The 12,525-nt window shown below is 40.2% G+C and overlaps 1 protein-coding gene across 1 annotated transcript in view; it reads right to left on the minus strand.

Annotated features, from left to right (window-relative positions):
* Window positions 1–12,525, minus strand: part of LOC140397295 (probable E3 ubiquitin-protein ligase HECTD4) — a 561,188-nt gene that overhangs the window by 406,120 nt on the left and 142,543 nt on the right. The window contains 1 exon segment of the mRNA XM_072486148.1: window positions 6,081–6,219. Within this exon segment, the coding sequence (XP_072342249.1) occupies window positions 6,081–6,219 (139 nt within the window).

The following is a 12,525-nucleotide window of genomic DNA, read 5'->3' on the forward strand; positions in this document are numbered from 1 at the left end:
AGCTTCAATGTTCTTTTCTTGCTTGAAAATAATTGAATCCTTTCCTCGTCGCCAGTATTCTTTTTATCCTGTTATGTTCTGTACTCTCAGGATAAACAAATGTGAAGTTGTAGCACGTGGGGATGAATGCAAATAACAATGAAGGTTTATTGAATAGCGGCTAACTCTACAAAGGCTTGATCTAGACTGAGGCAAAGTCCACGAAGGAGCCGATCATGTCACGAACTACACACGTGATTAGACTCTTAAAATGATATGCAACAACAACCCCAAATCTATAACTGAAATAAAAACAAAAAAGTGCTGGCAAACTCAGGTCTGGCAGAACCTGTGGAGGGAGAAAAAGAGTTAACTTTTCAAGTCCAATATGATTGTTCTTCTGAATCATTTAAAAATAGCTTTATATCCACACTGGAAAAAAATGAAGACATTCTACGCATTTCTATAAATGAATATCCAAAGAGCACAAAGGAACATTCAGCATAGTTTAGTAATAAGTTGAGTATAATCCTATAGGAATTCTTTAAACTTAGTGGGTGAAGATAAATTGAAATACTGTTAACTTGGATCATCAAACATGTTTGGTAAAAGCTTTTCACACCAGGCTGTGAAAAAAGGTGAAAGTTCAGAACAGATACATTTTCTACGTGTGTTGAGAATTGGCTTAGCAACATAAGACAGGGGCGGCACGGTGGCATATTGCTGCCGACGGCGCTGAGGACCTGGATTCAATCCCGGCCCCGGGTCACTGTCTGTGCGGAGTTTGCACATTCTCCCCGTGTTTGTGTGGGTTTCACCCCCACAACCCAAAGATGTGGTTAGGTGGATTGGACAAACTAAATTGCCCCTTAATTGGAAAAAAATAATTGGGTACTCTAAAATTATTTTTAAAAACAGCAACACAAGACAGGGTGGGTAGAAATAGAAATTGCTCTTTCTGGGATCCTTCCTAGGTGATATTCAGGAATAACATTAAACTGGGTATCTACTATTTAAAATTTGTTGAGCTTAGAAAAACTGAGAAAAATTATGAGAGAAAGATAGGCGGAAGGGTGGCACAGTGCTTAGTACAGCGGCAGAGACCTGGATTCAATTCCGGCCTAGTCTGTGTGGAGTTTGTACGTTTTTGCCATGTCTATGTGGTTTCCTCCATGCTCCAGTTTCCTCCCAAGTCCAAAGATCTGCAGCTAGGTGAATTGGCCATGCTAAATTGCCTCTTAGTGTCCAAAGGTGTGCAGATTAGTTTCTGGGGATAAGGCGGGGTGGTTGTGGGAGTGGACCTAGGTACAGTTCTCTTTCGGAGGGTCGGTGCAGACTCGATAGGCCTAATGGCCTCCTTTTGCACTTTTGGGATTCTATGAAAGATCATCTTCAGAGATACTTGGGTGATTGTTTGCATTGTTCGGACATGCCAGATGGACTTGTGAAAAGTAAATTTCAGAAGTCATAACAATTAACATTTACAACATCAACAGATGGCTGAGCAGGGCAAGAATTTGGACGAATCAACTGGTCATACCCTGAGAGCATCTGTTCTATTTAACTTCTGACAATAAGGCAAAAAGAATGCAAAGTTCCATCTGAAATGTTCAGGATTACATGTCAATACAAGTCACATTGATCTATGGGTCAGCAGTGAAGCCAATTTCAGAGTGTTCTATGCAGTTTTAGTCAATATACCTCAAAAAGTATACAAATGCAAAGAAAGCGTTTGAAGGTGATGCCAGTCCTTAGGGAATGAAGTCATAGGACTTAGAGGGATTGAATGGAAATATGATGATGTTCTTCAAAATAATGAAAGGCACGATTCTGTTGGACGAAAGCTGCTTGGACAATAAGAAAGGACTAGAGGACACGAGTACAAATTTACAGACCTTAAGGCAAGGTCAGAGATTAAGGGGGGGGGGGAAATTCTCCCTGGCACAGGATAGAGGGCATTTGGAGCAGACTCCCAGGGGGCTGTGATTAAGGCATCATTTGACACCTTTCAATGGGCGTTGCATCAATAACAATTCAGAAAATAATTGATGGCTATGAGATGATACAAGTAACACACTTGTCTTTACATAACGAAAGTAGAGAAGGAACCTTTCGTTAAGGGATTGAAACATGCGTGGGAGAGAATAATGATCATACATGGATTGTGGACAAAGCAGATTTCATGAGCTAAAGACATACAACATATTAATTAGGCACAGGAGCTCCACCATTTGATAAGATCATGGCTGATCCGATTGTGGGTTCCACCTTCCTGGCTATGCCCGATACCCTTTGAATCTCTGGCCAGTCAAGAATCTACCTACGCTTTAACATATTCAATGACCTTGTCTTCAATGTGCCCTGGGGAACAGAATTCCACAAGCTAATGACTGCCAGAGAAATGTTATTCTCATCGGTCTTAAATGGGAAACAACTTATTTTTAAAATTGTGTCCCCTAGTTCTAGTCTCTTGTACATGGGGACGCATCCTTTCAGCATCCACCTGTCAACCCCTTCAGGATCTTTGTTTCAATAAGATTACTTCTTGTTCTTCTAAACTTCAAAGGATACAGGCCCAACCTGCCCAACATTTCTTCATAAAGTGATCCGCTCAGCCCAGGATCAGTTGTGCAAGCCTTCTCGGCAATGCTTCAATGCAATTATAATCTCTTAAATAAGGAAACCAAAACAGTACGTGGTATTCCAGGTGTGGTCTCACCAAAGCCCTGTACAGCTGTAGCAAAACTTTAATATAGCGTTCCCCATGCAGTAAGTGGCAATATCCAATTTGCCTTCCTAATTGCGTGCTCTTATCTGCATTCTACCATTTTGTGACTTGTGCACTAGGAGACCTTTGTACCAGAGCTCTGCAATCTCTCTCCATTTCAATAATACACTCTGATCTGCCAAATCTCCACATTATACTCAAATCGGCCAAATGTTTGCCTGCTTGCTTAAATTTGCTTCAATTCCTTTACAGGCTCCTTATGCCCATTTCACAAGTTATTCTAACTATCTGTGTCATAAGTAAATCTAGCAACCAAATATTCGCTTCCTACATCCAAGTTATTGATACAGATTGCAAATAGTTGAGGCCCTAGCACTGATCTCTGTGGCACTCCACTGGCTACATCTTGCCAATCCAAAGTAACAACCTTTATCCCTATTCTCGATTTCCTGCTAGTTAACCAATCCTCTATCCATACTAATGTTACCCACGACACCACTTTGATGTGGTACTTTGTCAAATGCCCTTTGGAAATAAAGTTCAATATATCGACAGATTCCCCTTTACGAACTTAAAGAAGTCTAACAAATCAGACAAACATGATTTCCCATTCACAAAACCATGTTGACTCTGCCTGATTGAATTGTGATTTTGGAACTATTCTGCTCTGACCTCATCAATAATAGATTCTAATAATTTCCCTATTGCAAATGTTAGGCTAACTGGCTTTAAATCTCATTTCGTTCTTGAACAGAAGAGTTACATTCACCATTTTCCAATCTGATGGGACCGTCCAGGATTTAGGAAATTTTGGCGAATTAAATCCACCCATCATCTTAGCAGCCACTTTTTAAAAAACCCTAGGATGACATCTATCAGAACCTGGAGACTTCAGCCCCAAGTTCTAATAAATTTCTCAGTACACTTTCCCTGGTAATTCTAATTGTTTTAAGTTCCTCCCTCGCTTTCACCTCTTGATTTACAATTATTTCTGGGGTCTTTTTTGTGTCTTCTATAGTGAAGAGTGACACAAATGCATCCAACATTTCTGTATTTCTCATGATTAACTCACTGTATTTACTATTTTCCTTTTTAAATAAGTGTGTAGAAACCTTGCTGTCTGTACTTTTCTATATTTCTAGCTATCTTTCTATCATACTCTTAATTTCTTCCTTTTTTTGAAGCATTCTTTGCTGGTTTTTATATTCTGTCCAATCTTCTGACCTGCCACTAATCTTCACAGAATTGTATGCATTTTCTTTCAATTTGTTACTCACAGAATTATATGCATTTTCCTTACAATCTTTAATTTCCTTAGTTAACCACAAATTATGCATCCATTTCCTAGAGTCTGCCTTTCCCACCAAAATGTATCTTTGTTTAGTACATGAAATATCTCCTTAAATGTATTCCATTGCATCTCCATGATCTACCCCTTAATCCAATCTCGCAGTTCATTTCAGCCAGTTCTGTCCCCATACCCTTTAAGTTTAAACACCAGTCTTAGACCCATGTTTCTCTCCGCAAAGCAAATGTGAAACTTAACCATGTTATGATCACTGGCAGGTGGGGTTCCCTTTATTCTGAGGTCATACATTAATCCTGTTTCATGGTAAATTTCCAGGTTTAAAATAGCCTGCAATCTGGTTGGTTCTATAACTTGCTGCTCTAAGAAACTGTCTTAAAAAGACACTATGAACGTACCTTCCAAGCTAATTTTCCCAATCAGATCTATTTAAATTTATATGCAGATTAAAATCACCCATGATTATCACTGAAAATTTCTCATAGGCCCTCATTATTTCTTAATGGATACCTTATCTTACAGTGCACTTACTGTTAGGGGACCTATAAACTACCCCCACATATTTCTAACTGTTGCTATTTATTATCTCTATAGAATCAAGGTAATCTTTATTATTGTACGAATGTCATTCTTAATTAACAGAACTATCCCACCACCTTTTCCTAGCTGCCTGATTTTTCTAAATTGCAAATATCCTGGAATGTTGAAGCCTAGCCTTGGTCACCTTGCAGTTGCATCTTTGTAATGACCATCAGATCATACATATTTTTTCTTTTGAGCTGACAAGCCATCGTTCTGTTACGAATGCTATGCGTATTCTGATACAGAACCTTTAGTCCAGTCTTTTTACTATTTTTGCAAGCTTTGGCTGACCTGCTGGTGCACCATTAAGTTGGTACACCCTTCCTGCTATACTGATTATTCTTATTGCTACCTTGATCTCTTGGCCTTGTCCTCTCCCTTTAAGTGATCCCATCTTCCCTGATTTGATCACACAAACACACACCTTTCCCAACAATACATTTGCAACCAGTGCCAGTGGCCAATGAATCAAAACCCATTTTGCCCACACCAATTTTGAACCAATCTTATTTACCCTGAGCTTTTTCAATTGTTTGCATTACTCCCTTATTTGGCTCTCGAGGTAGCAGGCAATCATATTAAGTACGTTTTTCAGCTGCTCCCCCAGCGTTTTCCAAAATCAGAGGTTGCAGATTTCTCCACTACATATACACCTAACAGTTTAACAGGTTAGAAAAATTCAATGAAAAACAGCATAATTAAGGAATGATTTGTACATATGAAGCTAATTAAAATGTGATCAGAACATATGAAGCTAATCAAAATGTGATCAACACAAACTTGTCATTAAGCAAACAATGTTTCTTTATAATCTTCAAAAAGCATTTTCTCCCAAGGTAATATACCACATACATGGTCAACTTTGTAAAACAAACTGATAATCCAACATCTGGCAGTTTGAACAACCAGTACCATCTTAACTCTGAAATCTCCAAAGTACGGACAGATTCAGGGTTATATCCAGTATGCAAGCTTTTATGCAGCCCACAAAGTTTCTGTATTTTCCAATGATGTGGCATGACCACAATGTTTCCATTATTAATTAATAAACTTAATTAGCATGTGAAATTGCAAAAGGTTGTGACCATATTAATCGAAAGGTGATTTAGGTCCAGAAATGTGTCTTTTTTCAACCAATGAGCAAAGTAACTTACACCATCGGTCAGGCCCAATTTATTTTCTTTATATAAATTGAGCAGTAGAAAAATGTAATTCATGAACACAATCTGCACATAAGTGAATAAATGTAATTTAAGCAAATATTACTTCAAATTTATGAATTCATATTGCAATACCACAAAAATAGTTCAAATTTCCATCATTACAAACTGCAGTTTGATGTTCTAGGGATGAGCAGAATGGCTAAATTTGGTTGAGGGCTGTAATGCAGGGCTGCACTTCTAGGAAAAAGATAACCTTTGCAAATTACCAGATGGAAGAGTGTTAACAATATTCAACAGCAGAGGTTTAGAGATACGAGATTACCTGCAGGGTATACTGATCGATCACTTGAAAGAGGTAATGAGGCTTGCTGTCAAAGGAGGCAGGGCGATGAAGGAGAGCCTTACCACCAAAGGCAATCCACCCAGCTTCAAGTTCATCATTGCGACAGTAGACAAAACCCCTGAAGAGGAAAGAAAAGGGTCTGCTGATTAGGAATGGCACTTCCAAAATTCTCCCAGGTGAGTTCAAACAAAAAATAATTCTTGTTCCACCACACACCACTCATGTTGCTACAAGACATAAGACAGAACAGACTTTTGTCAATTTTTAATAGTCATTTTTCTTTTATTGATTTGTGTTTTCTTGTACAATAACTCATCTTTTACAGTCATGGATTTAGTACAGTGACATTGCTCATAGCAATTTTTAGCCACTTAATTTGAAAAGCCCATTTGCTGTTGGCATTTTCTTTTTTTCTCTCTATATCCTTGACCACAGTTTCAAGGAAATTGTATGGAGAGTCTTTTTAAAGGACCAATCCTCATCAGGATGTCCTAATGCCCAAGTATAATTTCCCATGCGTCAAGCAAGGTTGGCAACTAGAAAAAGCTTTCTTGTCAACAGGTTGTATGTATGGGAAGCAAACCATGATGGAATAATTGATATATACATTATGGATGGAGCAAGCTTCAAAGGCAAAGTTTGGTTAAAAAAAAATGCCCCTTTCTCGTAATATTGTGGCTGAATTGTTGCTCCAAAATCCCTGCCACCAACCATTTCATAAAGTCTCAAAGCTGTCTTTTTTTAAAAAAAGTGGTCACCTGGAAATTTGTGATTTGCTTCGCTCCAAAGAGAAGAGAAAAATAAACTTAAGTTCATCACTGACCATTATTGCAGACCAGCAGATGATGGAGTGAGAGAGGCTTACAAGGAAGTTGCCTGCCAGCCTTAACAGAGTGAAATGAATGACAAAGGGCACTGAAAAAGGGGAAGGAGAAGGATTTTAAATTGCTGCGTAAAGCATGTATAAAAGACAAGTGCATTGTTTTTAAAGAATCAAGACATTGTGTATAGAATCAAAAAATAAAATGCTTGGAAATATCAGGTCTGGCAGCATCTGTCGGAAGAGAAAAGAGCTAACAAAGGGTCATCTGGACTCGAAATGTTAGTTCTTTTCTCTCCCGACAGATGCTGCCAGACCTGCTGAGATTTTCCAGCATTTTCTCTTTTGTTTTCAGATTCCAGCACCCGCAGTAATTTGCTGGTATACATTGTGTATTGAAGATGTTTGAAGCATTGACTTTTGCAATTGGAGCAGATATGTTCTACTTCATTAGTGAGGTTTACTCAGCAAGGATACACATGAAAAAAAATTCACTGGTCTGAGTTTGTAAAATACAAGAGTCAGGAGGAAGGGCCCAAATTCATTCAGTAATCGGTGTTAAATTAGCTGATTTTAGCTCGGTCGACAGTACAAGTCCTACTTTGCCCTGATTTTTCTGGTTAGGAAACCATATAGAGTGACATTGCTGCTTTTTACTAACATTTAATGACCTATACCGGAAAGACAGATAAGACGGCAAAGCAGTGATCCCCAGAAACCAATATCATACCTGACATATGGGTACCAATCGGGATGAAGTAACACAGGTGATGCATTGCACTGAGCCCTGTTTGCTCCTGAAATATGTGTTTCTCATCCTATAATCCTCTCCATTACCAAGACATTCTACTTCCACCTTAATAACATCATCTGCCTCTGTTCACTGCTGAAGCCGAGTCAAGTTTTTGCCATTTCCAGACTACTTTCTTGGCCCTTTTCCACCCTGCTCTTAATCTTCAAAAACTATTCATCATATTTTATTTTGCAGAGTTCCACTCTAATTTTTCCTAATTCTCTTCCTAAAATCCTCTACCCCTCCACCAGCTTAGAGGTCATCCTAAAAACCCACCTCTTCGACCAAATGTTTTCGGCCATTTCACCAAATCTCTCCTCCTTTCGCGTTGAGCCTATTTTGCTTTCATTTCTGTGAAGCACCTCGAGATGCTTTCCCGCAGCCTGAAGGTGCCATATAAATGCAAGCTATTCTTGGTTCAGAAAGAAAATATCCAGTTCACCAACATCTAACCATGGGATGAATGATTGAATTTATAATAGTCATTGAGATCAAAAATAAAATTTGTCTCACCTGCATACGGTTTTTTAAAAAACTATACATCAAAAATTTTACATAAATTATGTGAAAATATCAAGGGACACTTGTTACATTTTTCATGTTTTGTTTTTTGTTAAGTGTGATATCACAGTAGGATGCTGCACACAGCAGATGCATAATGAAACTCATACCAGAAATGTAATACATATGGTTTAACCCCTGTAAATCAGATCTGACTGTTCCTGTACACTTGTTTGCAAGTCAGCATGAAGAGGTAGTTCCTTGGTCACCCATTTAAAAGGTGAGGGTGGGGTGTAAATGGTGTGTACTACATGAAGGGGATAAATCCAAACTATGTTTTTATCAATGTTGCAATATCACATGACTTTTGAGTAGCAATATAACAATGCCACAGAGTGCTAGAAGGCACGAGCAATACACTATTTGCACAGTAATACCCTCTCAAACTGTAAATATGCACTTCCACAGGAGTTAGCTCCCAAAATGTTTCTTTGCCTCGGAGCCGGACTCACTCACCATGGGGTGATTCCACACTAAGCCCCAGTTGGTCTCACAGGCCATGAGACTCTTACTCTGCTGTGATGTCCTGAAAAGGGACAAATATCACATCCCTCCCCCTTTAAGTCCTTTATACAAATCTTCAATAACTAATTCACAGTCCTAAGTACTAACTAAGCATTATTTACATGAGTTGGACAATCATAAATAGAGTCTTCGATGTGGTTTTCTGTTCCTTGTAGAGTGGGGCAATTTTGTTGAATTCTTGCCAAGGCAATTGGCGAGATAGCCTTGTCCTCTTTGAAGAGACCCAAGAACAGTTTGTGGTCACAAACTGGGGTAAAGTGTCGACCAAAGTAAATACATGTTAAAAATTTCCTGATGCCAAAGTCTATTGATAGTCCTTCTTTCTCTATTTGTGAGTCGCCTTTTTCAGCCCGAGGTGTTTTTCACACATAGGCCATGTGAACCTTACTCTGCCGTGTTGTCCTTAAAGGTACAATCCCCACACATACTTCCAGAGCAATTGTCCATCGCATGGGACAACACCTTATCAACACCATTTGGAGAGGCATTGCAGTCAATTTCAGTTATTCAGACAGGCTGAAATTCACTAATTTTGAGGGACATAGCAATTGCTTTACTCCGTTGAAAGGTTCCTCCTCGGGAGCCTTCCAAGGCCAATGATGGTGTTTCTTCAGCAGAATATGCCAGGGGCCAATACCATGGAGAGGAGAAGTTTGGTTTAAAAAAAAAAAACATTGTGGTTAGCACTGTTGCTTCACAGCTCCAGGGTTCCAGGTCCGATTCCCGGCTTGGGTCACTGTCTGTGCAGAGTCTGCACGTTCTCCCCGTGTCTGTGTGGGTTTCCTTCGGGTGCTCCAGTTTCCTCCCATAAGTCCCGAAATACGCGCTGTTAGATAATTTGGACATTCTGAATACTCCCTCTGTGTACCCGAACGGGCACCGGAATGTGGTAATTAGGGGCTTTTCACAGTAACTTCATTGCAGTGTTAATGTAAGCCTACTTGAGACAATAAAGATTTTTTAAAAACAGGTCTCATTGTAGTGCCTTTTATTTTTATTTCTTCTCCCAAAGTCTTCAACTTGGCAGATGTGCTCTTTAAATTCAATGGTTGGACTCCCTCTCTGAGGTACCGAAATGTATGCTCACCCAACACATACATACATACATACATAGAAGATAGGAGCAAGAGGAGGCCTTCTGGCCTGCTCCGCCACTTATCACGATCATGGCTGATCATCCAGCTCAATAGTCCAATCCTGCTTTCTCCCCACAGCCTTTGATCCCAGTCGTCCCAAGTGCTATATCTAGCAGTCTCTTGAATATATTCAGTGTTTCAGCATAACCATTTCCTGTGGTAATGAATTCCACAGGCTCACCACTCTTTGCGTGAAGAAATGTCTCCTTATCTCTGTCCGAAATGGTTTACCCTGAATCCTCAAACTGTGACCCCTAGTTCTGGACACACACACCATCGGGAACATCCTCCTTGCATCTACCCTGTCAAGTCCTGTTAGAATTTTATACGTCTCTATGATATCCTCCAAACTCCAGCGAGAACGATCCTAACCTAGTCAATCTCTCCTCATACGACACCTACCATCCCTGGAATCAGTCTGGTAAATCTTTGTTGTATCCACTTTCAACTTAAGAAGGGTCCCTTTACTCGGAGAGTTACAATAATAGGGTCTATCTTGCCTGCTTTTAGATTAAACAGATGGAGAATACCAGAACCACTGGCACTAGGTTGCTCTACATTTATACTTGTAACATCATGGCTGATTGATTCCTCGGTGATCTTTACTTAACTCTGCACTGCTTTATCAAATGTCCACTTTTGTGACGATAAAAACACTTAGCTTCCTTAAACCAACATGATTCAGGAATGTGGTTACCTCCATAGTATTCTCCTGTAAGCACTACTGACCAATTGCCTATTCTGCATCAATTTGCTTTGTCGGTGGTTGTAATTGTGTCCCGTTTCACAGCTGTGGTTTTGGCACCATGGCTGACTGCAAGTTCCTGCCCTAACTGGTGAATGTCGCCATTTTCTGATGAAACTTTTTCAGCGTTTTCCATGGCCAGCGGTATCTCCATTGTTCATCTAAAATTTAAGTTGACCTCTGCAAACAATCCGTGTTGAAAAATGCCATTGTTCACCCCACAGATTAACCATAACATGTCGTTTAAGGCAGCTCCAAACTCACAATACTCCCGATAATTGCTTCAGTTTAGCAATGTAAGTGCGATCAATTCACCTCGGGCTCTCAACCTCGAATTAAATTTGAATTTCTGGAGTATGACTGATGGTTGAGGTTGCAATTGAGCCTTCACTAAATCCACAAGCTCCCTAAATGATTTGGATTGGGCGCGCTTGGTGCAATATGACTACGAATAAGTTTATAGGTCTAAGTTCTACAAACACAGATTTACTTTGCGTTTCGTCTCCTCGTCTATTTTTTTTGCTTGGAAATAATACCCAAGGCGTTCGACATATTATGTCCAGTCCTCCTTGGAGGAATCAAATGGGTCTATTCGTCTGAGGCATTCTGGTGAGCACTTTTTAAAAAAAATGACATTCTCCCTGTGTCTGCGTGGGTCTCACCCCCCCACAATACAATGATGTGCAGGGTAGGTGGATTAGCTATGCTAAATTGCCAATTAATTGGAAAATGTTTAACGACGATAAAAAGATGCACTTCAGTATTCATGAATGAACACAAAAGGTATTTATTAAGAATTGTACAGCAGCTCCATGGATAGATTTAATTTGATTTAGATTTATTGTCATGTGTACCAAGGTACAGTGAAAAGTATTGTTCTGCTTACAGTCCAGGCAGATCATTCCACACAGGAAAACACAGGACATACGATAAATATACAATGTCAATGCATAGTCATAGACATCTGGTGACACATACGGAATGCAGTTCTACTCAGGAGAAAAGATGCATGGAGAGATCAATACAATCTATAAGGGGGTCATGCAGGAGTCTGGTAACAGCGGGGAAGAAGTGTTTTGAACCTGTTCGTGCGTGTTCTCAGACTTTTGTATCTTCTGCCCGATGGAAGGAAGTTGGAAGAGAGAATAACCTGGGTGGGAGGGATCATTAATTATACTGTCCACTTTCCCAAAGCAGCAGGAGGTGTAGACCGAGTCAATGGATGGGAAGCGGGTTTGTGTGATGGACTGGGCTGCGTTCACGACTCTGAAGTTTCTTGGGCCGAGCAGTTGGACACGCCAAATTCCCTTAGTTTCCTGAGAAAATATAGGCGCTATTGTGTTTTCATGGTTGTAGCATTGGCGTGTGGGGACCAGGGCAGCTGGTTGGTGATGTGCATACCTAGGAATTTACACACAGACACAGAATTTGAAGCTGTCAACCCTATCTCGGCACCATTGATGCAGACAGGGGTGTGTATGATACTTCGCTTCCTGAAGTCAATGACAAGCTCCTTAGTTTTGCTGACATTTAGAACATAGAACATACAGTGCAAAAGGAGGCCATTCGGCCCATCGAGTCTGCACCGACCCACTTAAGCCCTCACTTCCACCCTATCCCCGTAACCCAATAACCCCTCCTAACTTTTTTGGTCACTAAGGGCAATTTACCATGGCCAATCCACCTAACTTGCACATCTTTGGATTGTGGGAGGAAACCGGAGCACCCGGTGGAAACCCACGCAAACACGGGGAGAACGTGCAAACTCCGCACAGACAGTGACCCAGCGGGGAATCGAACCTGGGACCCTGACGCTGTGAAGCCACAGTGCTACCGTGCCAGGA

This window comes from Scyliorhinus torazame, chromosome 1 (genome assembly GCF_047496885.1).
Source record: "Scyliorhinus torazame isolate Kashiwa2021f chromosome 1, sScyTor2.1, whole genome shotgun sequence".
Taxonomy (NCBI): Eukaryota; Metazoa; Chordata; class Chondrichthyes; order Carcharhiniformes; family Scyliorhinidae; genus Scyliorhinus; species Scyliorhinus torazame.